This window comes from Stenella coeruleoalba (genome assembly GCF_951394435.1).
Source record: "Stenella coeruleoalba genome assembly, chromosome: 3".
Lineage (NCBI taxonomy): Eukaryota > Metazoa > Chordata > Mammalia > Artiodactyla > Delphinidae > Stenella > Stenella coeruleoalba.
Window position 1 is genome coordinate 165,392,051 of NC_137148.1, and position 26,457 is coordinate 165,418,507.

Genomic DNA, 26,457 nt, shown 5'->3' on the forward strand with positions numbered 1-26,457 from the left:
GGCCGCAAATGGGGCCTCTGACGGGGGCGTCCTTGCGGGAAGGCGGGAATACGGCGACAGGCCGCGGGGACTGTACCGTCTCTACCAATCAAGGGCCGAGATGGCTGTGATGGACAGGCGTAGCGGGCAAAGGCCCTGAGTGAGGGCTTTCACCCAACCCGCGGGCGGCAGTGCCGAGAAAGGGCCAATGAAGAGGCGGAGGGGGTGGGGCTAAGAGGCCGGTTGCTCCGGAAGTGGAGGGAGGGGGTGAAAATGGCGCCCAGCTCGAAATCGGAGCGGAACAGCGGGGCCGGGAGCGGCGGCGGCGGCCCCGGGGGCGCCGGGGGGAAGCGGGCAACGGGGCGGCGGCGGGAGCACGTCCTCAAGCAGCTGGAGCGGGTCAAGGTGAGGCCTGGAGTCTGGGAGGAGCGCGTCGAAGGGTGGGGAGGAGGGACGAGGGAGGCGGAGGGAGGGAGGGCGTTCGCGGGGTGAGGGGTTGGGGGCGGAGCCCCGGGGGAGGGGGGCTCGGAGGAAAGGGGTTGGGCGGGGCCCCGGGGAGACGGCTTGGATTGGGGGGGCTGCTGCGGGAGCTTGGATGAAGGGGGTTGGGGGCGGGGTCCCGGGGATGGGGCTTGGATGGAGGGGCTGGGGGCGGGGCCCCGTGAAGGGGACTTGGATGGAGGGGGCCTTAGAGGCCGCTGGGGGAGTAAGGAGGAAGGGGGCGATCCAGGGTCAGACTCATTTTTCAAAACCCTGCTCCCACGGCCCTTCCGTTATGGAGCCTTACCGCCCCCTTGGCAGAGCCCTTGCTACCGGCTTTGGGATTCCTCCGCCTGGGGTTCCTCTCTCTGTCCAGCTCTGACCACAGGGGAGCTGGGAGTTCCTGTAGCTGCGTCTGCCTCCCGCATTGAATGGGAGGGAGCTCCCTGGAGAAGGCCTGATCTTCAGCTACCTGAGCAGGGCTCTGTCTCCCTATGATACTGTAAACTCTCAGTGTGCTGGGATCTTTCCCCCATCAGTTTGGGAGCTCCGGGAGGGCGGACAGTCTGCTGTCAGGTCAGCAGCAACTGGGGCAGGTCTGTGTCTCCATGGATTGGGAGTAGTGTGCCTTGTCCATTAGGCTGGGAACTCTGTGAGCGCAGGGCTGTGGCTTCTCCTTTTGACTGGAGTTCCTTGGGCAGGGACAGTCTCCACCCTCAGCTTGACTGCTCCTGGGTTGGGCTGTGGCTCCGCCCTTAGCTTGGAAGCTCCCTGGACAGGGATTGTGTCTCCCCAGCAGCCTGGGCCTCGCTGACAGGGCTGTTCCACCCTGGGATCTCCTTGAGGGCTGGGTTGTATCTCCCCCATTAGACTGGATAGCAGGGTCCAAGGTGCTCTGATCCCCCAGTGCCCAACTTGTGCCTGCCTGGCCCCCCAAATCCGTCCTTGGTGAAGTTTTTGGGATGAGGGAGTCTGTTGGAAGGGGGAATTGGGCAGGAGTTGGAAGGTCACTGGTCAGGTTTACCCTTCTGTCTGCCTCAGCTGGCCCCCGAGGGGCCTGTGCGCCCCGTGTATGGGCTAGTGGGTCGGGAACAGGTGAGTGTAGTTGGTCAAGCCCCCATGCCAGGCTCCTTAGCGGTTCTTGAGGCCCACAGCTCACTGTGCAGTGAGGCAGCCTTCAGGAAGGCAGCTCCGTGGCCCAGTGTGGGCCAGGGGTGACTGGGGGCGGTGATGCCAGTCCTAGTCCTCAAAGGTTGGGGGCTTAGGCAAGAGGAACCCTGAGGCTATGGAGGTGGGAGGATGGCTCGGGTCCCTGGTGGAGAGTCAGGCTCACGCCGTTTGCACCTTCCAGAGCTTGGACCTCCCTGGAACGTTACGGTTGTCAGGGAGTAGGCCTGCCTGGCTGGGCTGGACCCCGAAGGTGCTGCTCGGCCTTGGGTGAGGGGACTGGGGGGCTGTAGGCTGTTTCCGCCACGTGGCGCCTCAAGAGCCCTGGCTGCCCCTTCCTCAGATCAGTGGGCAGCTCTCTCCTCGCCTCTTCCGGAAGCTGCCACCCAGGGTCTGCGTCTCTCTCAAGAACATTGTGGACGAAGACTTTCTCTATGCAGGGTGAGGCTGGGGCCAGGCAGGGGGGTGGCTGGGTGGGGCGTCAGGCTGGCCCTGACCTGGTTACTCTGCCCCTCTCCCCATCCACACAGACACATCTTCCTGGGCTTTTCCAAGTGCGGCCGTTATGTTCTCTCCTACACCAGCAGCAGCGGGGACGACGACTTCTCTTTCTACATCTACCACCTGTACTGGTGGGAGTTCAACGTCCACAGCAAGCTCAGGCTGGTAGGGCCAGGCCTGGTGCTGGGTGTCCCTTCCAACAGCACGGCTCCCACCGGTCACGGCACCCCTCTGAGCCTCGGGTTTCATGTCCGCAAATGAGAACAGCGTACTCATGGGGCCATTGCTGAGACTCCAGGTGTTAGGTCGAAGTGTAGGAAATCGCCATTTTTAGAGTTGAAAATGGGTAAACGGCAGCCATTTCATATGGTTTGAGGGCTCAAGCCAGGAGGGACCCATTAGCTTTGTTAGGACCCAGCAGGCTGCCACACCCAATTTAGGCCCTGACCTCGACTCCTCAAATGCCCCAGCCCAGGAGGTGAGTGCCGTTAACCCCAGTTTACACACGAGCTCAGAGAGGAGAACAGGTTTCAGGGTGGGTTGGGCTTGGAACCGATGTGTCTGGCTGAGCCCCCTCTGCTGGTGAGCCCCCTCTCCTTGGCCGTGTCCTTTCCTGGGCCCGGCCTCCCTGTGTCCCCCACTTGTGAGGGGAAATGCTTGTGAGTCTCCTCAGCCTGTCCTCAGGAAGGCAGAGGGGTGCTGGTGGGGGCTGTTTGGGGCTCCCTGGCCCGGTACTGCTGGCTGGTGCGGCCTCGGGTGGGCCTTGGGCCCGCTCGGACCTCCGACCCAAACATGCCTCTCAGGTCCGGCAGGTACGGCTCTTCCAGGATGAGGAGATCTACAGTGACCTGTACCTGACCGTGTGCGAGTGGCCCAGTGACGCCTCGAAGGTCATTGTCTTCGGCTTCAAGTGAGACTTAGGGATAGGGTGGTCAGGGGTGGGTGGGACGGGCGCCTGGGCCAGGCTCTGAGGCTGTGCTGGCCCCCAGCACTCGCTCAGCCAACGGCATGCTCATGAACATGATGATGATGAGCGACGAGAACCACCGGGACATCTACATCAGCACCGTGGCCGTGCCGCCGCCAGGACGCTGTGCTGCCTGCCGGGACGCCAGCCGCGCCCACCCAGGTGAGGGGCCGGGGCCTGGGGCGCAGGCTGCCTGCTTCCCCGCCCTGGGGCCACAGCTGAGCCTGCGTGGCCTGTGTCGCTGCAGGTGACCCGAGCGCGCAGTGCCTGCGGCATGGCTTCATGCTGCACACCAAGTACCAGGTGGTCTACCCCTTCCCCACTTTCCAGCCCGCCTTCCAGCTCAAGAAGGACCAGGTGGTGCTGCTCAACACCAGCTACTCCCTGGTGGCCTGCGCCGTCTCGGTCCACTCGGCAGGTAGGCCCCCAGGTCTGAGGACAGGCCTTTTGCGCGTGCGCTGTCAGCCTTGGGGCCCTGTGACCTAATGACTTGGCCAAGCGGCGCTGCGAGCTCGGTGCTGTCACTACCCCGCATCACAGATGAGGAGACCAGGGCCCTGGGGAGGTGAAGTCCCTCATCCAAGGTCACACAGCCAGGAAGTGGGAATGTGGCATCCAAACCCAGCCACTCCCCACCCCAGCGCTGTCCAGTAGAACTTTCCACAGGGCTGGGATGTTCCAGATCTGCTGTATCTGCTATAGCTGCCACCAGTAGCCACTTGACCGTGGCTCATGTGACCAAGGAACTGAGTTGTTCAATTTAGTTTTAGTCATGTTAAGTTCAAGTAGTCACGTGCGGTCGGTGGCTACCATGCTGGACAGTACAGTGCGTTCTTCTCCGCAAAAAGAGAAATGTTGATTAAAAATTTCAGGGAGTGGTTAGTGGACAGATGGCCTTCTTACATCTTTGATGATCGCAGAAATGCCAGTGAAAATCAGGTGATGTCCCCCAGCAGAGTGGCAGATGTTAAAAGGCTGGATAATGCCACTGGCTGGTGGCAGCGTGGGGCCCTGGGGGCTCTCCCGCTCTCCCAGGGCCTTATGGCAACAGACGTGCCTGTGGCCCAGCAGCGCTGCACCCAGACCTGTCTGAGTGTTTGGTGGCAGGAGCCAGGGGCTGCCTGGTGTCCATCGCTGGGGTTTGGGGAGGTAGGACAGGGTGGGCGCTTCCCTTGGGTCAGCAGGGAGAGCCCCAACGTGCACATCTGTGGAGAGTGTACCTTAAAGACATGTTCAAGTGCAGAAGAAACACCAGAAGATCTGTCACCTGATACTGATACCACTTATATTTAAATTTAAGACGTGTTCCAATTTTGCCAGAATGCAGTCAAATAAAGATGCCCACTGCGAATTCCCTGGTAGTCCAGTGGTTAGGACTCTGTGCTTTCACTTAGGGCCTGGGTTCAGTCCCTGGTCGGGGAACTGAGATCCTGCAAGCTGCGCGGTGCAGCCCAAAAAAAAGAAAAAGAAAAGATACCCACTAACTACATTTAAAATGGTTGTCCCTAGGGGTGTGGGAGGGTAATGGACATGAAAAGAGGATTCTATGTATATAACTAAGCCCACGGACCAGCAAGGGGCAGGGTGCTTGTCCTCAGGCCTGTCCAGGGGGCTCCCACCCCTGCCCTGGCCACCTGTGCCGGCATGGGCGAGACCCTGCTTCTCGCCAAGCCGTGAGCCCCCAACAAGCCAGGCCTGGATGGGGCTGCCACCCCCTGCCCCGTTAGGAAGGACCACATGGGACCGGGTTCAGCCCGTGTGCACACAGCCCAGGTGAGGGGCATTGTCATCAGTGGTTAACACTCACCTCACCCTAGGAGGGTATTCACACAGAGGGGGAGTTTTGACTTGAACATTTTCCACTCACTCCCCCTCCCCTCCGGAAGAAGCGCCGCCACTCTGGCAGACAGGAGTTCGTTGGCAGACTTGTATTATCTCTCAGTGCGACCTTGGACAAGTTTCTCTGAGCCTCAGTCCCGAGTCTGAACTGGGAGGACAGTTCCCCTCTCCAAGGGTTGCTTGAGGGGGGCCCAAATGAAGCAGGGCAGGCAGAGCCCAGGGCCTGGCCATGCTGCTGCTCGTGAATGCGCTGGGTTCTCCACACTGACGTTCCCCAGAGGGGGATCTTCCTCCCAGTCAGATGGGGTCGTAGAGGCCTGGGATTCGGGCAGTCTGTGCCTGTGCTGGTCTGGCTCGCGTTGGGAAGGACAGAGGGCTGTGTAGTAAACTGTCAAACTTAAGTGGCTTTTATCTGGTATGATGATGACATGTCAGCTTACCAAGCGCAGGGATTTTTGTCTGTCTTGTTCACTCCTCAGTCCTCAGTGTGTGGCATACAGCAGATGCTCAAGAGGAAGGTTTGAATGAACATGATGGGGTGTGTGTGTGTGTGTGTGTGTGTGTGTGTAAAAGTCCTTTTTCCCTTTTGGGTGTTTCAGACTGATCTCAGAACATGTACATCTTCTAGAGGGGTCTCCTCATGGTGGATTTCTAAGAACCCCCCAGCATAATGAGGGAGATCGGAAGAGCATTCTGGACTTGAACTCATCTATTGACCCCTTTCGCACATCCATCACTTTATTTTTATGTTCCAGGTGATAGCAGCTTCTGCCAAATCCTGTACGACCACACCACCTACCCCCCGGCCCCTCCCAGCCCCCCTGGGCCCCAGAGCCCAGAGATGCCCCCTGTCCTCCCCACCCTCTGCCCCGAAGCGGCCCCAGCCCGGCCCTCTGGGGCCCCCGAGCACTCGCCTGCCATCGCCAAAGCCAAGGAGTTTGTGGCTGACATCTTCCGCAGGGCCAAAGAGGCCAAGGGTGGGGCCTCGGAGGAAGTCCGGCCACCCCCCTGCCCGGGGCCCTCTAGCAGCCGCTGCCGCCTGCCCTCTGAGCCCCTGGCCCCAGGTGGGGAGGCGGTGCCCCGGGACAGCCCCCTTGCAGCAGAGGTGCCCGCCTCCGAGCCTGGATACGTCAACTACACCAAGCTGTATTATGTGTTGGGGTCCGGTGAGGGGACGGAGCCAGAGGATGGTGAGCGGGGAGCCCACCTGGTGGGGTCCCAGGCGTGGGAGGCTGGCCTGGAGGGGCCTCTAGGCCTCCTACCGCCATCCCTACCCCCACGTCCTGCCCCCTCAGAGTTGGAGGATGACAAGATCTCCCTGCCCTTCGTGGTGACTGATCTCCGCGGCCGCAACCTACGGCCCATGCGGGAGCAGGCTGCCGTCCAGGTTGGTGCTGGCAGCGGGCAGGCCCAGGGGCAGCTCCCGGGGGACCTGCTGGGATGGCAGTTGGCGCAATCCTCCCCCTCCCCCTCCCCCTCTGCCCACTGTCCACAGGGTCAGTACCTGACAGTGGAGCAGCTCACACTGGACTTCGAGTATGTCATCAACGAGGTCATCCGCCATGATGCCACTTGGGGTCACCAGTTCTGTTCCTTCAGCGACTACGATATTGTCATCCTGGAGGTGGGCCCAGGTGTCGGGCAGGGCAGGCCCAGGGCCTCCCAGCTCTGGGCAGCACTCTCAGTGTGTGTCACCATCCACACCCCGCCCCCCAGGTCTGCCCAGAAACCAACCAGGTCCTCATTAACATTGGCCTGCTGCTCCTGGCGTTCCCGTCCCCCACCGAGGAGGGCCAGCTCCGGTGAGTGGGCAGGGACCCCACCCTCACCCTTGCCCAGCGGGGTCCTGCACTCAAGACCTCTCAGTGGGGGGAAGGGGGGATGTGAGAAGACTTCCCCCTGCCCACCAAAACTTGGACTGGCCGCTCCATTACTGCTTCAAAGATAAAGGCCCCTCTGGGTAGCCTGGGTTCAAGCTCAGGGACCCTGTGGTCCCACTCCCTTTCTCCTCTGCTCACCATCCCTCCCCGCTGTAGACCAAAGACCTATCACACCAGCCTCAAGGTGGCGTGGGACCTCAACACGGGCATCTTTGTGACAGTCAGCGTGGGCGACCTCACTGAGGTCAAAGGGCAGACCAGGTGAGGCAGGGCCGGGGGCCAGGGCTGGGGGTGGGTTGGGCCAGGGTGAGGAGAACTGCTCACCCCCTCTCCCTCAGCGGCAGCGTCTGGAGCTCATACCGCAAGAGCTGCGTGGACATGGTCATGAAGTGGCTGGTGCCCGAGAGCAGCGGCCGTTATGTCAACAGGATGACCAACGAGGCGCTGCACAAAGGTGGGCCCCGTGACCTGACGACAGTCCGGGACTGAGGTCCTTATCCTGGGGCCAGGCCAGGCCCAGAGCACGCACTAATCCCTAAGTGTTGCTGAATGGAGGAGCACATTGGCTGAGCTAGTGGACACCGTGGCATTGGGTGAGGGGAGGGCAGCCCAGGCCAAGGCCAGGGGGCCAGCTCAGGTGTGGCACCTGGGGGCCCCCGGCCAGTCATTCAGTCATTCAACAGACATTTTATTGAAAGGCTGCAGGCAGGAGGCAGACATAACTTTGCAGGGTGCCTGCTTTCCAGAACCTTTTGGGCCCATATCAAGTCAGGGAAAGAGGCCTCTCCTACAGCCTGGGCAGGCCAAGGTTCCAAGGCTTTGTCCCCACCCTTCCCTGCAGGGTGCTCACTGAAGGTTCTGGCAGACAGTGAGCGATACACGTGGATTGTGCTGTGAGGGCCCGGCCGCCCTGGACACTGACTCCAACTACCTCCGCGGCCTGGGAGCTGGCCGCCTTCCCGGCAGCCTCTGCCGACCGACCGATGACCGGCACTAGTGTTAGGCTGCGGGAAGGGGGCTGGGCGGGGCAGCCCCTGGTGGCCTGAGAGTCTGGACGCTTCTTATTTATGCCTATTTAAGTTGGAAAGGGGCAGAGGGAGGGAGCCCCCTGCCCCACCAGCCTTGAGCGCCCGCCTTCACCCTAAGCTGGGCGTGGGCCTCGTTCCTCACGAGTTTGCCCCTTTTCTCGGCTACAGGTGTGGACGTTGCCCCCCTACCCACACCCCAGGGAGGCCAGATGGATCCCATACCCCTGCCCTGTCCACCCCCAGCCTCTCCCCCGCCCTGAGGTGGTGAACCTCGTGGCCATCACACCTCCCCTTCCCGGCCCTGTTGTTCCTCTTCACATAATAAATGTTTTATTTCTGAACCTCACTGAGTTCCCTTTACTGCCTGCCACTCAGGTGCTCGGGGCCCAGCTGGAGCCCCCAGCCCCAAGGTTCCCACCAAGGCCGGCAAGTCAGCAGTAGGCAAATATCACAGCGGAATTTATTGTGTTTTAAGAAAGACTACAAAAAGGTAGAAAACAGCTCGGCACACTAGACTACCACACGCGTGGACACTTCCACCACCAGGAGAAGGGAGGCCCCGAGGGGTAAGGAGGGGGAGTCGGCAAGCCACCCCAAAAGCTGGAGCACACGGAGCACACAAAATAGTGATTTTTATACAATAGATCAGGTTTGTTTTTTCTTTTTTCTTTTTTTCGCTTTTTGCCATAAACATCTATCTCACAGGTTGAAAACACTGAGAAAACCGGAACAGATAAGGCCATGATGGTTGGAAAAAAACCCAACAAGTTACCGACTCCGCTCAGGCGGCGCTCACAAATCGCACAATAGTCATGTGGAGGGCGGGGATCGCACGCATGGAGGAGAAGCACGGTCTCCAGGGAGAGTAGGAGCGTAGAGATTCCATTACAGACCAGCGGCGAGGAGGGCCCAGGACTCGGGGTCCAGGATCTGAGCGAGTGGAGCACCCAGCCCTGGCTGGGGCAGGCGTGGGCACTTCCGGGCCCGCTGCCTGCAGCAGGTCCCTCTGGGCTTGGCGCCCTGTCCAGCCTGCTGCTCTTTGGAAGCTGGAGGTGGTGCCCCTTCTGCCCTCCCCCTATCCAGGCCGGGCAGTGCCCCCCTCTAGGGCTGCGGGGCAAGGGAGGGCCCAGCTCTGGAGAAGATGCGACACCCACAGCTTTAATTGCACTTATACCAAGGAGTGGGAAGCGGTGGGGCTGCTGGGGGAGGGATCCCGGGGCTGCTGCTGACAGTGGCGGGTCCCCAGGTGATGCCCACCTGCGCCCACCCGGGGCTCAGGGCTGGGCCTAGGACAGGCTGTGCAAAGCCAGCGAGCTGAATAAGTTAACAGTTCTGCAAGGGAGGGGGCCTGCCTGCCTGCCCCCTGGGGGGGGGGTGGGGGAGGGAGATGCTGCGGCCTTTGGGGCCAAGGGCCAAGCTGGCTGCCCCAGGGGGCACCTGGGCACGTCGGCGGGTTCCTTAAGGCACGTCTTTTGTGTCAGAGTTTGCAGCTGCGGCTCCGCCCGGCCCTGTGATTGTGCCCGCTCCATCCGGGGCAGGGACCCCCTTACCTTCCCTGTCTCGGAGGCCCCCTCCCGGCCCCGGCCGAGGCTGGAGCGGTGACAGCGAAGCCACAGAAGCTGTGAGGGACCCTGGCGAGGAGGGGCAGCAGGGTAGGGCGGGCGGGGCGGCGGGGTGCGGCGGGGGAGGCCACAGGCTTAGCTGGAGGGCAGCGCCTGCACGAAGAGGCCACGTGCGTCTGTCCGCGCCAGCTTGGCCGGTGGCTCCAGAGCCTCGGGGCCCAGCGCGGGTGACTCGCCACCGGCCGCGAGCGAGATGTCCTGCGGCAGCTCGTCCTCGCTTTCCTCCTCCTCTTCCTCCTCCTCGTCTGGGGTACACGGACCAGGCCTGGCTCAGCGCGGGGCGGCGGCGCCACCAGGCCGCCACATGGCTCCCCAACCGCCGCCTCCTCCACCCCAGCCTCGCTGTACGCCACCCCCTGGACTCTGGCCCTCGGTAGGGGCACGCTTTACCTACCTTTGTCCGGGTCCAGGGGGTTCAGCGTGGTGGCCAGGTTGGCGAACTGGAAGGAGGGGAGAGGAGAAGGAATGAGGGTCCTGCCTAGGGGCACCCCTCCCGTGCCCTCAGCGGACCCGTCGTGCGCACCTCGCCCATGACGGCAATGGGGGTCTCGCCCTTGGCCTGGGCCACGCGATGCTCGATCAGGTAGTACATGTACTCATCGTAGAGCAGCCGTATGAGATGGAAGGAGCCGAAGCTGGCGGCGCTGCGCAGAGTCAGGTCCCGGATCACCATGGAGCTGTGGGAGGCGACAGAGAGGAAATCCTCAGGCCGGGACCCGCCCCGCGCCCCTCTTCCCTGCCGTAAGGACCCCAGGCCCGAGCAAGCCCAGCTACCACCGCCCGGCCCCGCACAGGCTTCCCGGTCAGAGAGGGAAGGCGTCCCTCAGAGAGGGAGGAGGGCCCGAGCCCCGCCCACCACCAGCAGGACCCTCGACTTTCTAAAAGGCACCCGAGTCCCCCCAGGCGGTGGGGCTTTCTCGGGTCCAGCCAGAGAGGGTGGGGCTGGGGCGCTCATCCAGCCCCACCCTCCTCGAAGAGGCGGAGCCTTCACTGGTCCCATTTTCGCCTGATCCCAAAGCAAAGGAGCCTTCTCTGGGTCCGGCCCTGGTGGGAGGATCGTCCTCCCACCCAGCCCCTTCCCCGCCCGCATCCCGCCCAGCCAGCGCGCACCTGTAGAAGGACCACTTGAGGAGGAAGAGCTTAGCAGCCTTGGGAAAGCCGGCGCTGCCCTGGTAGGGCTTAAGCACTTGGCTCACGACGCCGTCCAGCCAGGCCGCCCACTGCTCCAGTGAGTTCTGCTGCTGCAGAGTCACTTTGAAGTCCTGCTCCAGCCGCTGCACCACGCGGTCCTCGCAGCGGCATACCCACGAGGCCTGCTCCTGGGACACAGCGGGCGGGTGCCCGGGGCTCAACTGCCGCCCCGGGCCCGAACCGCCGGGCCGCCCCGCGCTCGCCTGCCCCGTCCACGCTCACCTGCACGTTGGCGAAGTCCACGCGATTGAGATCGCTCAGCATCTGGTTGATCTGCGCGGTGTTCTGCAGCACAGCACGCGCCGCCTGCGCCAGGTGGTTGAGCGACGTGTAGCGCCGCAGGGTCTGCGCGAAGGCGCCGGCCGCTGCCACCTGTGGGGCCCAGGGCTTGTGGCTTCCGCGGAACCCACCCCGCACAGCCCCCTGCCCCACCCAATGCGACCTCTCTGAGCCTGTTTCTTTCTCCTAAAAGGGAGGAATGTACCTTGTTGCTTTCGTTGGGAGATCAAAGGGTCGGGGTTTTCAAACTTTGGGAGACCACCCACCCAAAGAATGCCTCCAAAAAAAATCAATGTATTGTATCTGAACAGCATTATTATTTTTCATCAAAGGACACAAGTAAATCTCAGAGGGCATTGCCCAGAAAGGGCACTACTTCCATAACCTTCGGTTTCATTTTGTTTGTATTATTATTCCCTTGAATGTCAGCTCCGGGAGGGCCAGAGTTTTGTGCATCTTGGTCATTGCTGTGCTCCCTGCACTCAGAGCCATGCTGAGCACACAGCAGGTGCTCAATAAATGCGTGTGGAATAAATGAATGAATACATAAGTCTTACCCGTTCTGAAGGGCTCCCCGGGATCCAGCTTCTACTCTCTCCACAGGCCCCCAACCCCAGCCCTGTGTCCAGCGTACCCAGGGGTCATTCCTCAGACATCCCTTTCTGTTTAGCTGTCTTGTTGGCATTTTCGGGACTTTGAAAACAAACTTCTTTTTTTTTCTCTCTCTTTTCTTTTTTTTTCTTTTTGCTCAAGAGCAAGCACACCCCATCTAATTCCTCACATCTTGGTAGTCAGTGAATGTGCAGCATTGACAAAGAGGGCTATTCTGTTTCCTTATAGATGTTTTTGGTTTTGGTTTTTTGGGTTTTTTTAAGATTTTATCTCTTTCTGAACACCTAAAGCACTTTCTGTTGAAGCTCTCTGAAGAGAACTACTTCAAGTGTGCATTTGGTTTTAATTTTTTTAAGATGCCGTGTTGCATACAAAACACCACACACAGGTTGTGTTTCAGAAGTGGGCTCCTGAGGAAGCTGGTTTGTAAAGACAACGCCCAAAGCTCACTCTGATGGGACAGACACGGGGACAAATCTTACCGCCTCTGTCAGGCAGAGGAGACCGAGGCCCCCAGCCCCCCCGCAGCCGGGAGGGAGGCCCCGGGCTGTGGGCCAAGCGGGCCCCTCAGCCCCCGTCACGCCCTCACCTTCACCCGCAGCATCTCCTCAGGTATGTTCACCATGGCGTGGGTGAGCCAGCTCTCCAGGCTCTTGGCAAAGTTCCGGATCGCTTGGGTCAAGGCACCTGTGGGCGGTAGGGGGGCTGGTCAGGACTTAGGGGTGGAGTGGGGTGTGGGGACCGGGGGGCCGTGCACTTACTGGGGATGGGCCGCAGCACATCGGGGATGAGGATCTCCACCAGGCCCTGGTACAGCACGTTGTCACAGTGCTTGGTCCACTGGAGCACGGGCTCGAACTTGGAGAGGAGCACCAGGCTGGCCTTGGGCAGCCGCTTCTCGGCCTCATCGTGCCTGTGGGCACCCACCCCACCCGGGGGTCACAAGGACATTCCATGGTCCTGTACCCAGGGTCAGAAGGGCACAGCACCCTCACCCCACCCTGGGGTCAGGCGGGTACTCTGTCTCTGGAAGACTCCTGGGGTGAGGCTGACACAGACCCCACTGCCCCCAGGGTCAGACAGGGATCTTAACACCCTGCACACTGGGGCACAGGCATCTACCCACCGCAGGGAGGAAATGGCTTGGTGGGGCACGCCATCCCAAACACCGAGCATCAGACCGGTACCAATGCACACTCTGGAGGCGGGCTCAGAAGGCCATGTGCACCCCACAAACTGCAGGGGTAGAGAGGAGCCCCCCCTCCTGCATGAAGTCTGAGGTCTGGCCACCCCAGCCTTGGGGGCTGACTCACATGGTACCCAGCCTCCTCCCTTCCTCCCCCCTCCCCCAAAGGCACTCACACAGCCAGCGGCGGTGCCTCGCTGGGCTGGCTCAGGTTGTACCTCCAGAAGGTTTTCCACAGCGTCTCCACCAGGGTGAACTGCAGGTTCACCATGACATCGACGATGGCCTGTTGGGGAAGCTGGATGCTCAAGGGGGCTGAGCAGCAGCGTGGCCCTCCCTCGCCCCTGCCCACTGCCCAGATGCCCTACCTCACAGTGTTCCCGGTACAGGGCCTGGAAGGCCTTGATGTCCCCAGGCCCGATGCCTTCGGGCAGCACTTTGCCCTGGAGGTCGAGCTCTGAGAAGGCAGGAAGGCTCCTCGAGGCATCTGGGGGCAGAGGAGACGCCGTGAGCCCCTTCATCCCCCAGCTGCCTGCCCCCTTGAGCCCCATCCTGGGACCCTGCTAAGTTGGCACCACTTTGCTACCAAGCAGAAGTTCCCCCGTGTGCACTGGGGGTGAAGAGGTTCCGGGAGGACAAGTGAACCATCTGCACACTCTCCGGGGGCCACAGACCCTGCCCTGGGCCCACCCCAGAGTCCAGGGAGCCCTCACCCAGAAACTGCTGGTACTGCTGGACCTGGGCGCTGATGTCCGACAGCCCAGTGGCCTGCTGTGGCCCCACGGCCACACCGTTGGTCATGCCCTCCATCTTCTGGATGGGTTTGAGCCTGGAGAAGGGATAGGCAGAGGACTGGAGTGGAGATGGGCTGCCATGCCTTTCCCTGCCCGCCAGCACCGGGCCAGCCCTGCCCTCCTACCTCTGTTTTTGCGAGAAGGGTTGGCCCCGCATGGCCATGTGCTGCTGGTCCTCCATCAGCCGCAGCAGGGGTGAGCTGGCCTTGATGCGCAGGCCATAGTAGTGGTACTTGGAGTTGCCCCTGGGAGGGAGGCAGAGGATGAGGGCTGGGCTGGGGGTGGTCACCGATCGTCCACCGGGAGCTTCACATCACACCTGCCTCTCCTCTCTGCTAGGGGGCCGAACAGAGCCCAGGGGGCTAGACCCATATTTCCACAGAGCCGGGGGTGCTGGGCTGGGGAAGCCACAGGGACTATGGGTGCCAAGGAGAGGCCCCCAACTGCAGACTGAGCTCTGTGAAGACAGGGCCAGAGTCAGGGGCAGGCACTTAGCAGGTATTTGCTGCCTTCTAGTCATAACAATCTGCCAGGCACTGTTCTGAGCACTTAGCATATTCGAATCCACGTGCTCCTCATCCCTACCCTATGAAGGGTACTCCTAGCATCCTAGATTGACAGCTGAGGAGACTGAGGCACAGAGACATGCAGTACTTTGCCCAAGGTTCCGCATGTACACACGCATGAATGCATGAATGAGGTGATGTCTAAGGCCTAAGCTGGGAGCTGGAACCAAGAGAAGAGCGGGGCTCAGACTGGAGAGGTGTGGGGGATTGCAAAGGAGAGGCAGGCAAGAGCGGGTTCATGGGAGGGCTCCTTGCTCCTTCCTACGTGAATTCACTGACTCATAGGCCCTGATTAAGCACTGACTGTGTGTAGCCCCTGCACTCTCAAGGGACGTGCATTTCAGCACTGGGAGACAGATCAGAAAGGCGAAGTAACGTAAGAGGCATGCTGGATGGTGCTCAGTGCTAAGGAGAATAAAGTAAGGGGGGTGGATGCCAAGGAGGTGAGGGAAGGCTGGAGTTTTAGTTAAGGGGGTCAGGGGACGTTTGAGTCAGGAGGTGGGGAAAGGGTACGTGAGGCAGAAGGCACAGGCAGTGCAAAGGCCCTGAGGTAGGAGCATGCAAGTGTCAGAGGAGCTGTGAAGAGGTCAGTGGGGCTGGAGTGGAGTGAGCGAGGGGACAAGGGGAGCTGAGGACCTCGGTAACTTAGGGTGAGGTTGGGCCTTGTGGCTGCTAGGGACTGTCAGGGGCAGGTGGCCCCACCTGGTGCCGAGACGTCGGGTGCGCAGGCCCATGAAGACAGAGCGGATGAGCTTGCCGAAGGAGGCGGCGTTGACGGGCTCCAGCTTCTGCTCCTGGCAGTGCAGCAGGTAGTGGCAGTAGAGGGTGCTCCGAGGCAGGCTCACACCCTCGGCTGTCTCATAGTTGTCCAGGAGCCACTGGACCTGGGGCCCGAGGAGGGATGGAAGAATGCTAAGAATTGCTTCCATTTCTCAAGTGCTCGTTGCTAAGTGCTCTCTATATTTATTTCTGATTGTGATCTTGACAACCGCACTGGAGAGGGTGTCATATCACAGTCACCCATGGGAACTAAATCCAGTGGAACTCTCTAGAACTGCACTGTCCAAATCAGTCACCACCAGCCACACAGAGCTGTTAAATTAATTTACACCGAATGGAAAAAGCCAATGTCAAAAGGTCACGTGAAGTATGAGTCCATTCATAGAACATCCTCGAAATGACAGCATTAGAGAAATGGGGAACAGATTCATGAGTGCCGGGGGTTAGGGATGCTGGGAGGGAGGAAGGCAAGGGTGACTACAAAGGGTTAGCAGGAGGGGTGTGTGGTGACGGAACAGTTCTGCATTTTGACTGTGATAGTGGTTTCCCAAACCTACCCATGTGATAAAAAGACACAGAAGTAGACACCCTCACGTTGTACCAATGTCAGTTTCCTAGCTAGATACTGTACTACGGTTACGTAAAATGTAATCAGTGGGGTAACCTGGGTGAAGGGTCCACAGGGATCTCTGTACTATTGTGCAGCTTCTATGACTATAATTCTTTCAAAATAGTTTTTTAAAAAAACAACTCAGTTCCGGGGACCTTGAAACTCACATTTCAGATGCTCAATATCCTCATATGGCCAGAGGCCCCTGCACTAGGCAGCGCAGAGAGAAAATATTTATCACTGGAGGATGTTCTATTGGACGGCACTGGTCTAGCGAAGCATGTTTTCAGGACCCATTAGGGAGTCATGAAATCAGTTATGTGGGTTATGACCAGCATTAAAATATTAGACTTAGAAGCCAGGCTGCATGGGTGCATAAGGGAGGTCCTGTCTTCTGAGAAACCTTCTGTCTTGGTTATGGGGTCCACAATGGGTCGCCATGGGAGAGGGCGATAGTTAAAAATGAGGGGAAGGGACTTCCCTGGTGGTGCAGTGGTTAAGAATCTGCCTGCCAGTGGAGGCGACACGGGTTCTATCCCTGGTCCGGGAAGATCCCACATGCCATGGAGCAGCTAAGCCCATGCGCCACAACTACTGAGCCTGCGCTCTAGAGCCCGTGAGCCACAACTACTGAAGCCCGCACGCCTAGAGCCCGTGCTCCGCAATGAGAGAAGCCACCGCAATGAGAAGCCCACGCGCCGCAACAAAGAGTAGCCCCCGCTCACTGCACCTAGAGAAAGCCCACGCACAGCAATGAAGACCCAACACAGCCAAAAATAAATGAATGAATAAAAAAAAAAATGAGGGGAAGCCATCGCACCAGACGTCAAGCTCCAAGAGGACGGGGACCACCCCAGGACAACCCACCACAGTCACAGAGCTGGTGAGGGGCCCAGTCAGGATTAGGATCTAGGGCTGCTCCACAGAGCCACGCTAGGCAGAGGAAGGTTATCTCGCTGCCTTCGGGATGGACACAGAACCTTGCTCGGGGCAGCTTCCTGCATGGTGGTGCCTGCATCTCCCTCCCCTTGCTATCTACCCGCCATCACCAGTTACTATCAGAGTAGATGACACTTCTTGGACAACAGCTCCAAGAGCGTCATGCATATTAGCTGAGGCCCAGAGAGGCTGAGTAACTTGTCTGAGGCCACACAGCGAGGATTCAATCCAAGGCCATCTTCACCTGAGCATCCTGACACCAGGCTAACCAGGCTCCTGTTGACGGTGGCCAGCAACCACCATCCACCACCCACCACTCCCACCCAGGGTCCCCCTCCCACCCCCACCTCCCCTGGGGCCTGGGTTGGCACTTACAGTGGCTGGTGAGGCACGGGTGGTGTGGGAGTAGGACTGGCTGGCACTGCCCAGCATGTAGCCGCCTTGGATCACGTAGGTGCCTGCTCCGCTGCCACTGCTGCTGCCACTGCCACCGCCCCCGCCACCGCCTCCCCCGCCGCCGCTGCCGCCGCTGCTGCTGTTGCTGGCCCCACTCCCACTGCTGGTGGAGCTGGCGACGACCTGGCTGCCGGACACGTACATGGGCACAGAGCCACTGCTGGCCACCGCCTGGGAGGTGGCAGGTGTGCTGACCTGGGCAGCCGTGCCCGCGGCCTCGTAGTAGCTGGTGCCTGCCGTCTGCGTGTACAGCGGCGTCTCGGGGTAGGGGTAGGTGCTGGAGCGGCTGCAAAAGAAGTAGAGGGAGGGAGTCAGGGGACAAGAGCTGGGTGGCACAGGGGCATGACTGAGGGGGGAGAAGGAGAGCAGGAAGCAACAGCCCCGTGCATCACCCCAGGTGCATGATGGGCAAATTTTCACTTAATCCTCAAAGTGGCCCCCTGACTTGGGAGTCCCTACTTCAGATGGGAGGAAGTGGAACTGGAAGAGCTAAGTAACTTGCAATAGGCTACACACTTCAGTAAATCATAAAAAGAACTACTGAGGGAATTCCCTGGTGGTCCAGCGGTTAGGACTCACGCTCTCACTGCCAGGGGCCCGGGCTCAATCCCTGGTCAGGGAACTAAGATCCCACAAACCACGCACTGCAGCCGAAAAAAAAAAAAAAAAGAACTATTGAGTGCCTGCTGTATGCTGGGCACTGTTCTAGGTACGCTGGACCCAACAGTGGATGAGAGAGACAAGGTCCCCCACAGGGGAGTTAATGCCTTAGCGAGGGAGCCAGAGGAGAGGCCAAGTGCATAGGTAAACTGAGGGCACTTCAGAAGGTGGTACACACCAAGGCACATGAGGCAGGAAGACGGTGCTGGAGAAGCGGGGGCTCTACTTCTAAATCCAGCAGCCGTCACCCTGAGGGGCTGGTCAACAATGACTATCGGGGTACAGATGTGTTTCCCTTTGACCCAGAAACCCACCCCACCCCGGAGAGTTCTCCAGCTATCCCAGGATCTGCATCAGGTCACATGAGCTCAAGGCTGCAAATCATAGCAAGAGAGTAAAAATGACTGGCGGCGGGGGGGGGGGGGTGGTGGTCCATCTTTAGTGGGATGTCAAGTTAAAAGGTGATGGAATCTTACACAGGGGTGAGGGAGGAGGAAGAAGGTCTTGGGGTCCTGCCAAAGAACAAGCTCCAGAACATTCGGTTAGGTGAACAAAAGAGGCAGGGAAGGGTGCAGAGAGTGGGAAGAAGGGGGAGATTACATGGCATTTCGTATCTGTATCTGCCGTCCGTGAGGGTGGAGGGCCCGCGGACTGGGGGCAGGCGCTTCACCACACGTGGCTGGACACAGTTTTGAATTTTGAGCCCTCTCAATGTATTAGTGATTTAGAAACATAAGTTAAATTTTTAGAATCCAGAAAGGGAGGGAGGCCCGTCAGGAGCGGCCTGGCTCAGAAGGTGCTGATGGATGCAGCGGAGGGCGTCTCGGGGGCCTCTGCGGGCAGCAAGGAGAGGGACTGGGCTGGGGGATGTGATCACTTGAGGTGCGCAGCATTGCCCATCAGACACCAGGATGCAGCTCTTGATCACTGTGCCCTGGTTCGCATCAGTTCACATCTACTGCACGAGTGACACCCAGAGTGCGTGACCTGAGCAGGGACTGGTAAGTGCCCATGCCCACCTCGGCAGGAGCCAAAACCAGCCCAGCACCCTACACGCGACACGTGCTCCCAGAAAACACTGCTTTGGTAACTGTTTGCTGAATGACTGAATAAATGAATGTGTATATCTCTGGACAGAAGCTGGACAGGGCCACGGACAGAGGCCCAAGGGCTGTGGCTTTGGTCAGCGTGGGGATCTGGACCAGCAAAGGGCTGGGAACATGGTAATGACCCACTATGAGGGAGAGATAAGATACAGTGTCCTCAAAAACTTCACATAGCAGAAGAATCTGATGGCAACAATGGACTCCGTGTGATCAAACACATAAACACAGAAGGAAGAACTGAACCGGAAGCAAAAGACAGACCAGGACTTCCCTGGTGGTGCAGTGGTTAAGAATCCGCCTGCCAATGAAGGGGACATGGGTTCGAGCCCTGGTCCGGGAAGATCCCACATGCCACGGAGCAACTAAGCCCTTGCACCACAGCTACTGAGCCTGCGCTTTAGAGCCCGTGAGCCACAACTACTGAGCCTGTGTGCCACAACTACTGAAGCCCGTGTGCCTAGAGTCCATGCTCTGCAACAAGAGAAGCCACCACAATAAGCCCGTGCACCACAACGAGGAATAGGCCCCGCTCACCGCAACTAGAGAAAGCCCGTGCGCAGCAACGAAGACCCAATGCAGCCAAAAATAAATAAATAAATAATTTTATTAAAAAAGAAAAAGAAGCAAAAGACAGACCAGGAGAGGCAGAGGAGCCCCTGGGGGCCCTCGGGAGCCCAGCTCCTCTTTGGAATGTCCTCTGTGGTCCCTGCCAGCTCTGGTCAACTGCACAGATAAGAGAGACTGGCAGCACTGGAAATAAATCAACAGGACTATGAGGTAGCTGCATGCTGTAGACCACGACTCAGGTGCCAGGGTCACACCCTTTGGGGTCAGCCACAGCATCAGGGCCGAGAGATCAAGTCATTCCATGAGCTAATCCACCCCCAGTGTCATGCCCACAAGAACAGGTGGCAGGGACATAAGAAGAAAATCAGGCAAATGCAAAGAAAGCCAAATGAAGCTTCCAAAAACTGAAACAACAACTAGAGACTATAAGCCCTGGAATTATTCCCATGGAGAAGGGGAGATCCTTCTCCATGGGAATATATATGGAGCATCCCCAGCAAGGAGCCAGAGCCGGGGTTAAGGCAGGCCTGGGGCTGACATCTGCCTGATGTGGCACATGCTGACGCTGAGCTGTGCGCAGCACCAGTGAGTGGAAGTCACCTACGTGTTGGCTGGGTGGGGACTGGCTATGTCATTCATGCTGTGGCTGTGTGGTGGAGTATCACACAGCAGTTAAAGAGGGTGACTGGGACCCACATGGTCGAAGAGCTTCGAGCTACAAGGCAGGAGAAGAGATAGGGGACAGAACACGCTGCCTCTATTTCTGAACAAAGAAAGGGGGTAATTTCTATTCTCAGAGTATCTCTGGGAGGAAACAAAGAAATGGGCCACAGCCTCCCCTCTGGGGCAGGTTTGGGGGTCAGGAGTGAAGGAAACTTTTTTTTCACAGTTTAACATTCCCTATTCCTTAGAAATTTTTATCTTGTAAAATTAAAAAAAAATTTTTCCCATTTTTGTTTTCTGTTTTTTTGTATAGAACCAGACCAACCTGATTCCAAAGCTCTTATGCCTTGCTGGGATGCCCTTCCCAACTTGCCAGGGTCCCCTCTGCTTTACCGCCACTTGAGGCCTTGAAGGCTGGCTGGTCCGCTGGGGGCTGGGGCCTCAAGTCCCAGGGGGTCCTGGGCAGACCCATGCCCCTCCTCCTGTCCCTTCCCCCAGTCTCCTCCCCACTCACATGGCGCTGGCCGTGTAGCTGGCATCACTGCCCTCCACATACTGCACTTGGCTGGAGTACACATGTGGGACTGGCACCTGCTGGAGCTGCTGCACCTGGCACAGGAGGAAGGGTACACAGAGGGTCAGGGGTGAGCCAGCTCCTCGCCTCTGCTTCGAAAAGTCTGGCAGCTCCCCAGCTGGAAGGCTGCACTTCTGGGCTCTCTGAATACCCTGGACGGGGCCAGGGCTGGGAATCAGCTGTCAGGAGAAGCCAGGACTCTCTGCTTGGGCTGGGGACAGTAAAGGTAGGGCCTGAGGTGCACAGAGGGGACCCCAGACAGGGTCCTACCGTGGGCGTGAAAGTTGAAACCCAGCGGCAGAGCCAAGTCCTGGTACAAGGCTGTCACTAAAGCCGGAGCCTGGAACTACAGACATGGCTTCAGGGTTGGAGCCTGCATCAGGGACGGACCCCTGTCTACAGGGACGGGGCCTAGAAACCTTGAACCGGATGCTAGGGGCGGAGCCGGGGCCAGGGGTGGGGCCCCGTTTGTGGGCCAAAATCTGAAACTACTGACAAAGTCTTAGGGGCGGGGCCTGAGTTCCCCACCCCATCCCCCACCCCAGTCTGTAGTGGCAGAGCCTGGGACCTGGAGCCCGATTTAGGGGGAATCAGAGGTGGGTCCCCAGACTGGCTGGGTGGAGGTGGGGTCTACAGGGCCTGCGGGGCCGGGCGCGGGCCGGGGCCGGCGGATCCCGCCCCCGCCCGCTCTTTGCACCCCGCCCATGCGTCCGCCACCTACTTTGAGGGCCGTGGCGGCCGTGCCGAACACTAGCACTTGGGGGACTCTCTGGATCCTGACCCTCTGGTCGGGGCTGGCTCGGGCCAGGAGCCCGGGCCGTGGCTCGAGGACCACTCTCTGCTGCGGCAGGAGCAGGTGCGGGGGCAGCACGCCCACCAGCTCCACCCACTGCTCGGCGCCCGGCTCGTAATGGGGCGTCGGCGGCTCGGGGCTGCCTAGCTGCGGGGCCTCCCCGCTGCACGCTGGCGGTTCCGGGACCAGCACGCCCGGCCCGGGCCCAGGCGTGGGCGGCCGGGGCGGCGGCTCCGGTGGCGGCGTGGGCCGGGGCTCTTGCTGCTCTGCCTTCCTAGCGGGAAACTGACTGCCTGAGCTCTGGAGGACAAACAGAGACACTGGGGGGTCACCGGGGGCAGCCGCGGGTGGGGCTCCAGGCCTCCACCGCCCACGAGGCTGCTGAGCTCACTCAGCAACCCGACCAGAAGATCCCCACCCCGTGTGAGGGAAGGGAGAACCAAGATCTCTCTCAGCAAAACCTGGGCCTTAAACTGCCAGGTGCCCGGAAAGAGTAAGGCTCCAGGATCGCGTCCGCAGCCCAGGGCCAGAGGTGGAGCCCAGGATGGGGCTGGGGTTCTGAAGGCTCCAGCTGCCTCCCCACCTACCCACCCACATCCCCCCAGGGGAGCTCCACTCCCTCCCTGCGGCCTGAGGGGCCTGCACCCCTCCCCAGCTCAACCCAGGCCTAGCCCCAGTTTGCCCAGAGGTAGGTGGGGGAGACACACACCTCTTGAGCCACGTGGACCGGCTGGAGCCCTTGCACTGTGAGCTGCTGCACGGGGCCAGCTTTGGGCACTTGTGGAGTGGCCTGGACCACGGACCTCTGGGGAAGGAAAGGCAAGTCAGACTATGGTAACGATGGCGATGATGGCTGCCCACCTGCCCCTAAGCACCACCCCCCGCCCACGTGAACTCATGTAAGCCTCACAGCAGCCCCATAAGGAAAGACGCCACCTTCCTCCAGCTTTTCACTGCTGGCCCTGCACCTAGTGCCTTCCAGGTTCATTATCAGGTTGCCTCTGGGCGCCATGTTACAGGTGTGGAACCCAGGCTCAACAAGGCGAGGCTGATGGGAAGTAGCACCGAGTTGAACTTGGGGCTGACTGAGGGGTTCCCTGCTCTCTACCCCACTCCCTCCATGGGTTACCCGCATGCCCATGAACCTGGCTGTCCTCACTGCCATGCCATGGAGGGCATGCGGCATTATCCTCAGGGCACAGTGAGGGACAGAGGCTGGGAGGCGGGAAGCTGCTGAGGGATGGGGCCAGGACTTGAACCCAGGCCTAGAGGTTCAGAGGGGCTCTGGTGCCAGGCAGGAGAGTATCTATGAATCCTTCAGGGTGGGGTTTCTGCTTTCCTCCAGGGAAAGGGTCTATGGTTTCACCTGGTTCTCCAGGGGATTGGGAACCTCCTAACCTGAGTGGTAACGACCAGACGGCAGACAGCCCTTGCCTCTTAACCTGCTCTGGCTGCCGTGGCGGGCAGCTCAGAGTGAGGCCTCCTCCAGAAGACTGGGCATGGTTTTGGAGGCTGAGGCCTCTCGCTGAGCCCCCTAGGGGCGAGCCAGGACTTGGCCTTGGGGTTTCCTCCAGGCAAATGGGCCCAGAGAGGCCAAGGCTGTTTCTCGAAGCTGTTTCCAGTGCCTGCTCGGTGTTAGGTGCTTTCCACGAGGACGCACTTCATCCTCACGGCGGCCCCAACCGCCCTGCTCCCAGGCCCTCGGGGAGGAGCCGTTATTTAGGTGAGAACGCGGAGTCTGGAGAGAAGCAGAGGTGCTTGCCAAAGGCCTAGGTGGCAGGCTGGGGCTGGACCCCCATCTGCTGGTCTCTCACAGGCCTTCGCCACTGCAACTCCCACTGACAACTGAAGGAGGATGCAGAGGCCGCCTGGCCAGCACCCTCGCCCCTGCCACTGCCCGCCTTTGCCTGGCACCTCTTGGGTGACGGGGACACTCTGCTGGACGCCGTGGACTTGCAGCTGCTGAGGCACCGTGCCCGTGGGGGCCCCAGCCGTCTTGCTGGAGGAGCTATTGGCCTGCACTGGCGACCGCTGCAATGGAAGGAGACACGGTGTGTGTGTGGAGCAGCCGGGGCCTGACAAAACCCTGCTCGGAAGGGCTGTCCAGAGAGCTTTTAGGGGAGGGCAGCAGCCAGAGGGGACGTAGCCAACCACCTAAGCTGGTAACCATCCTTTGCATCCAAATGCCTGGTCCGCACCACAGCCCCAGTCATCCCAGATGCAAGGCTCAGAGTTCAGACCCATCTTCCCCAGCGAAGAGGGCTGGGACTCGAGCCTCAGCTCATGGGCCACCTGCTGCCTCCATCATCAGATGGGCTGCAGCCCTGAAGTGAGGAAGGATAGGTGAGGGCACCCCTGCTTTCCAGATGATTTGCTGATGCACAGATGGGAAGGGCCACAGAGTTGTGAGTGGTGGCACCAGGTGCTGACCCCAGGTGGGCTGGCTGCAGAGCCCGCCAGCTGTGGGCCGTGCTGTGTCACAGTGGGTATCATTAACTGTTTCACACATTTCTAACTCGGGGCTCAGTAGGCTCTGAGGGCCTGCCCAGAGTCCCCAGGACTGAATGGCTGAGCCAGGGATCTGCCCTGGAGCTGTGATTGCTGACACCCATGCTCCCGGCCACCCACGGCTTGCCTGCCTCCACACCCTCACTGGTGTTCAGGGGTCCCTGGATTCCATCCTGTGGTCGGAGGAGGAACCTCTACCCACCCTGTCAAGGGAAGAGGGGCCCACTTTGCCTCCTGGGATGCAGTGCCCTGAGCTGGAGCTTCAAGGCCCATCTCGACCCAGGGGAGAAGCTGCCTCCTCCTCCTGGAGCCGGGCTCAGCTCAGAGCCAGCAGGGGTAGGATCTGGCGGCCGAGCCACCCCAGCCAGGGTCAACAAGGACTTGGGAGGAGTGAGTCCTGACTCCTCTGGGGAGAGGGGTGGGGAGGGTGGCCAAAGGGGCCGCCACCTACCTCAGGAGGTGAGTGCACCTGCTGCGTGCCATGCACCGTCAGGGAGACCTGGCCACTCTTGCCGCCCGGGACTGTGCTCTGCACCACCAGACGCTGTGTGGGGAGAGCCTGGAGCCAGAAGGACCACAGTTCACTGACAACGGCCTGTGGTTTTTTTTGTTTTTTCTGTTGTTGTTTTTTTTTTTGCTGTACGCGGGCCTCTCACTGCTGTGGCCTCTCCCGTTGCGGAGCACAGGCTCCGGACGCGCAGGCTCAGCGGCCATGGCTCACGGGCCCAGCCGCTCCGCGGCATGTGGGATCCTCCCGGACCCGGGCACGAACCCCTGTCCCCTGCATCGGCAAGCGGACTCTCAACCACTGCCACCAGGGAAGGCCCGGCCTGTGTGTTTTTAATGAGCACCTGTGCGGTGCCAGGCGCCGTTCTAGTGCTGCATGCCTGCTAGCTCACAGAATCGCCCTGACAGTCCTGATGCTGTAGTCACTCCCCCACTTCACAGAGGTTTAGGAGAGTGAAAGTACCTGCCCGAGATCCTGGAGCCCATGTGCAGCAGAGCTGGAGTTTGTGTCCAGGGAGCCTGGCTCCACAGGGCACATGAAATGTGCTCTCACCCTTGAAAGCTGACAGGGCTTTGTCCCGGTCCACGCTGGACGCCAGCACCCGGTGTGCAGCCTTCCAGGCGACAGACCACCATGCACTCACGCCCGTGCTGGCTATGGGTTCCTGGTTCCTAACCGGCTTTGGCTTCTCTGCTTTGGGACACTGGGGCTGGACCCACCAGCCACGTTCCTTACTGTCAGTCCTCAGGTCTCTGTTAAGATGACTCCTGCAGCTCTTCCTTCCCCAATGGGCCCTGACTGACACGGCCTCACCGGCTGGAGGCAGCAGGTAGGGCAGCCCCTGGATAGGCCCCATAGCCTTGATGCTGGTAAGGGTAGATAAGAGCAGGCCACAGGGGTGGGTTCTGCACCCTGGGGAGGCTCTGAGGGTGGGGGCTGGATGCAGGGCGCTTACCTGTTGGGGCACCGGGATGTTGGTGAGCTGGAGGGGTGACACGTGGCCCGGCTTGGTCTGCACACTCGTCTGGACCAGCAGCCGCTGCGGGGGAAGGAGGAGGGACCTGAGCAGCGCTGGCTTCCCCAGGGAGGCCCGGCCCGGGGCAGGGGCGGGGGGGGGGGGGATTTGCTGGGGCGGCAGCAGTGAACATCTTGATAAGAACAGGTGAGCAGATGGTTCGGGCAGCAGGACCAGGGGGGAAGCAAGGTACCCACGGCCACAGCCTCGCTGCCCCCCTCAGGTGCCCTCTCTACACACCCCTGGGGGAGGGGTGTGTGTCCTACCTGCTGGGTGCCCTGCACCTGCTGCACCACCTGAGTGGGGACTCCAGTCTGGCTGGCCGTGGAGCCTGGGCTGGCCTCTGACACAGTCTCGCTGGCCCGCATGGCACCTTCTGTAGGGAAAGGTCACCAGGTCAGCTCTGCCTGCTGCCACTGCCCCCACCCTGAGCCTGAGCCCGCTGGGATGCGACAATGCAGCCTGAAGCTAGCTCTGGATGGGGCTAGGCTCTCCAAGAATCCTGCCTGGCCCCTGGTCAGCCCCAACACTGCCCATTGGGGTGGGCTGGGGGCCCCAAGGGCCTATAATCCTTAACACCCAGAAGCAGCCTCCCTCCTCGCCCCCACCCTCACTGTCCCGAAGTCAGACCTGAAGCGGTGACTGAGAAGCCATGATGCAGCGGAGGCTTGGAGGGACGGATGCCTCTGCCCAACAGGCAGGACTGTGGACCGTGACTGACCCCGCCCCCCGCCCCCCCGCAGGTCCCGCAGCCTTGCAAGGCGTCGGGGCCACCTTCCTTGAAATGACCCCTGGCTTCCCAGGGATGGAAGCTGGTCAGAGGAGTTGCCCCAGAAGGTCTCACAGGCCTGCGGCCAAACACCCCCTCCCTCTCCACCGTCCCTGCTTCCCGGTCCTCACTGGGGTGTAGGGGGGCAGAGGGCTTGGAGCTGGGCGGGCGGGTACTCACGCTGACAGGCAGCCAAGAAGAGGCAATCATAGGACATGGTGCCCACCTGCCCCACCGCCCCGGGGGAGCCTGCCCAGCACTCCTCGCCCACCTCTTCGGGAACAGCAGGCTGTGCGGGCGGCTTTATACCTGCAACCTTGGGAAGCTAATCCCCCCAGTGGATGCAGAGTTCCTGGCTGTCCTCTTAGGATAAACACACTTCCCTCCCAGCGGGCAGAGCCTGAGTGGGGCCTTTGTG

At 60.3% G+C, this 26,457-nt stretch overlaps 2 protein-coding genes across 5 annotated transcripts in view; one reads left to right on the forward strand and one right to left on the reverse strand.

Annotated features, from left to right (window-relative positions):
* Positions 1-235: 235 nt before the first annotated feature.
* DCAF15 (DDB1 and CUL4 associated factor 15) lies at positions 236-8,181 on the forward strand (the record flags this gene model as incomplete). Of its 2 annotated transcripts, none has more annotated exons than XM_079918606.1 (13): positions 236-384; positions 1,970-2,067; positions 2,157-2,292; positions 2,931-3,037; positions 3,117-3,256; positions 3,342-3,512; positions 5,689-6,123; positions 6,229-6,320; positions 6,429-6,557; positions 6,650-6,735; positions 6,970-7,074; positions 7,152-7,267; positions 7,655-8,181. In XM_079918606.1, the coding sequence occupies 13 exons, from the start codon at positions 253-255 to the stop codon at positions 7,708-7,710; spliced, it is 1,803 nt and encodes a 600-aa protein (XP_079774732.1). In that variant the 3' UTR covers positions 7,711-8,181. The 2 variants fall into 2 exon arrangements, with proteins under 2 accessions (XP_079774732.1, XP_079774731.1); XM_079918605.1 differs by having other exon boundaries at positions 253-384; positions 6,187-6,320.
* The window catches only part of RFX1 (regulatory factor X1), a 24,828-nt gene continuing 6,547 nt past the window's right edge, over positions 8,177-26,457 (reverse strand). Inside the window, exons 2-21 of one of the 3 annotated variants that reach the window (XM_079918603.1) lie at positions 25,537-25,646; positions 25,211-25,294; positions 24,199-24,306; positions 23,154-23,270; positions 21,949-22,044; positions 21,168-21,539; positions 20,387-20,481; positions 16,796-17,162; positions 14,794-14,975; positions 13,651-13,770; positions 13,445-13,560; positions 13,100-13,218; positions 12,950-13,017; positions 12,307-12,458; positions 12,135-12,232; positions 10,877-11,026; positions 10,574-10,782; positions 9,987-10,140; positions 9,858-9,903; positions 8,177-9,708 (exon numbers count right to left, since the gene is read on the reverse strand). In XM_079918603.1, coding sequence (XP_079774729.1) covers positions 9,539-9,708; positions 9,858-9,903; positions 9,987-10,140; positions 10,574-10,782; positions 10,877-11,026; positions 12,135-12,232; positions 12,307-12,458; positions 12,950-13,017; positions 13,100-13,218; positions 13,445-13,560; positions 13,651-13,770; positions 14,794-14,975; positions 16,796-17,162; positions 20,387-20,481; positions 21,168-21,539; positions 21,949-22,044; positions 23,154-23,270; positions 24,199-24,306; positions 25,211-25,294; positions 25,537-25,646 — 2,933 coding nt within the window. In that variant the 3' untranslated portion in view covers positions 8,177-9,538. Of the gene's footprint in view, positions 9,709-9,857; positions 9,904-9,986; positions 10,141-10,573; positions 10,783-10,876; positions 11,027-12,134; positions 12,233-12,306; positions 12,459-12,907; positions 13,018-13,099; positions 13,219-13,444; positions 13,561-13,650; positions 13,771-14,793; positions 14,976-16,795; positions 17,163-20,386; positions 20,482-21,167; positions 21,540-21,948; positions 22,045-23,153; positions 23,271-24,198; positions 24,307-25,210; positions 25,295-25,536; positions 25,647-26,457 lie in introns of all 3 variants that reach the window. The other 2 variants (XM_079918602.1, XM_079918604.1) reach the window with 2 other exon arrangements.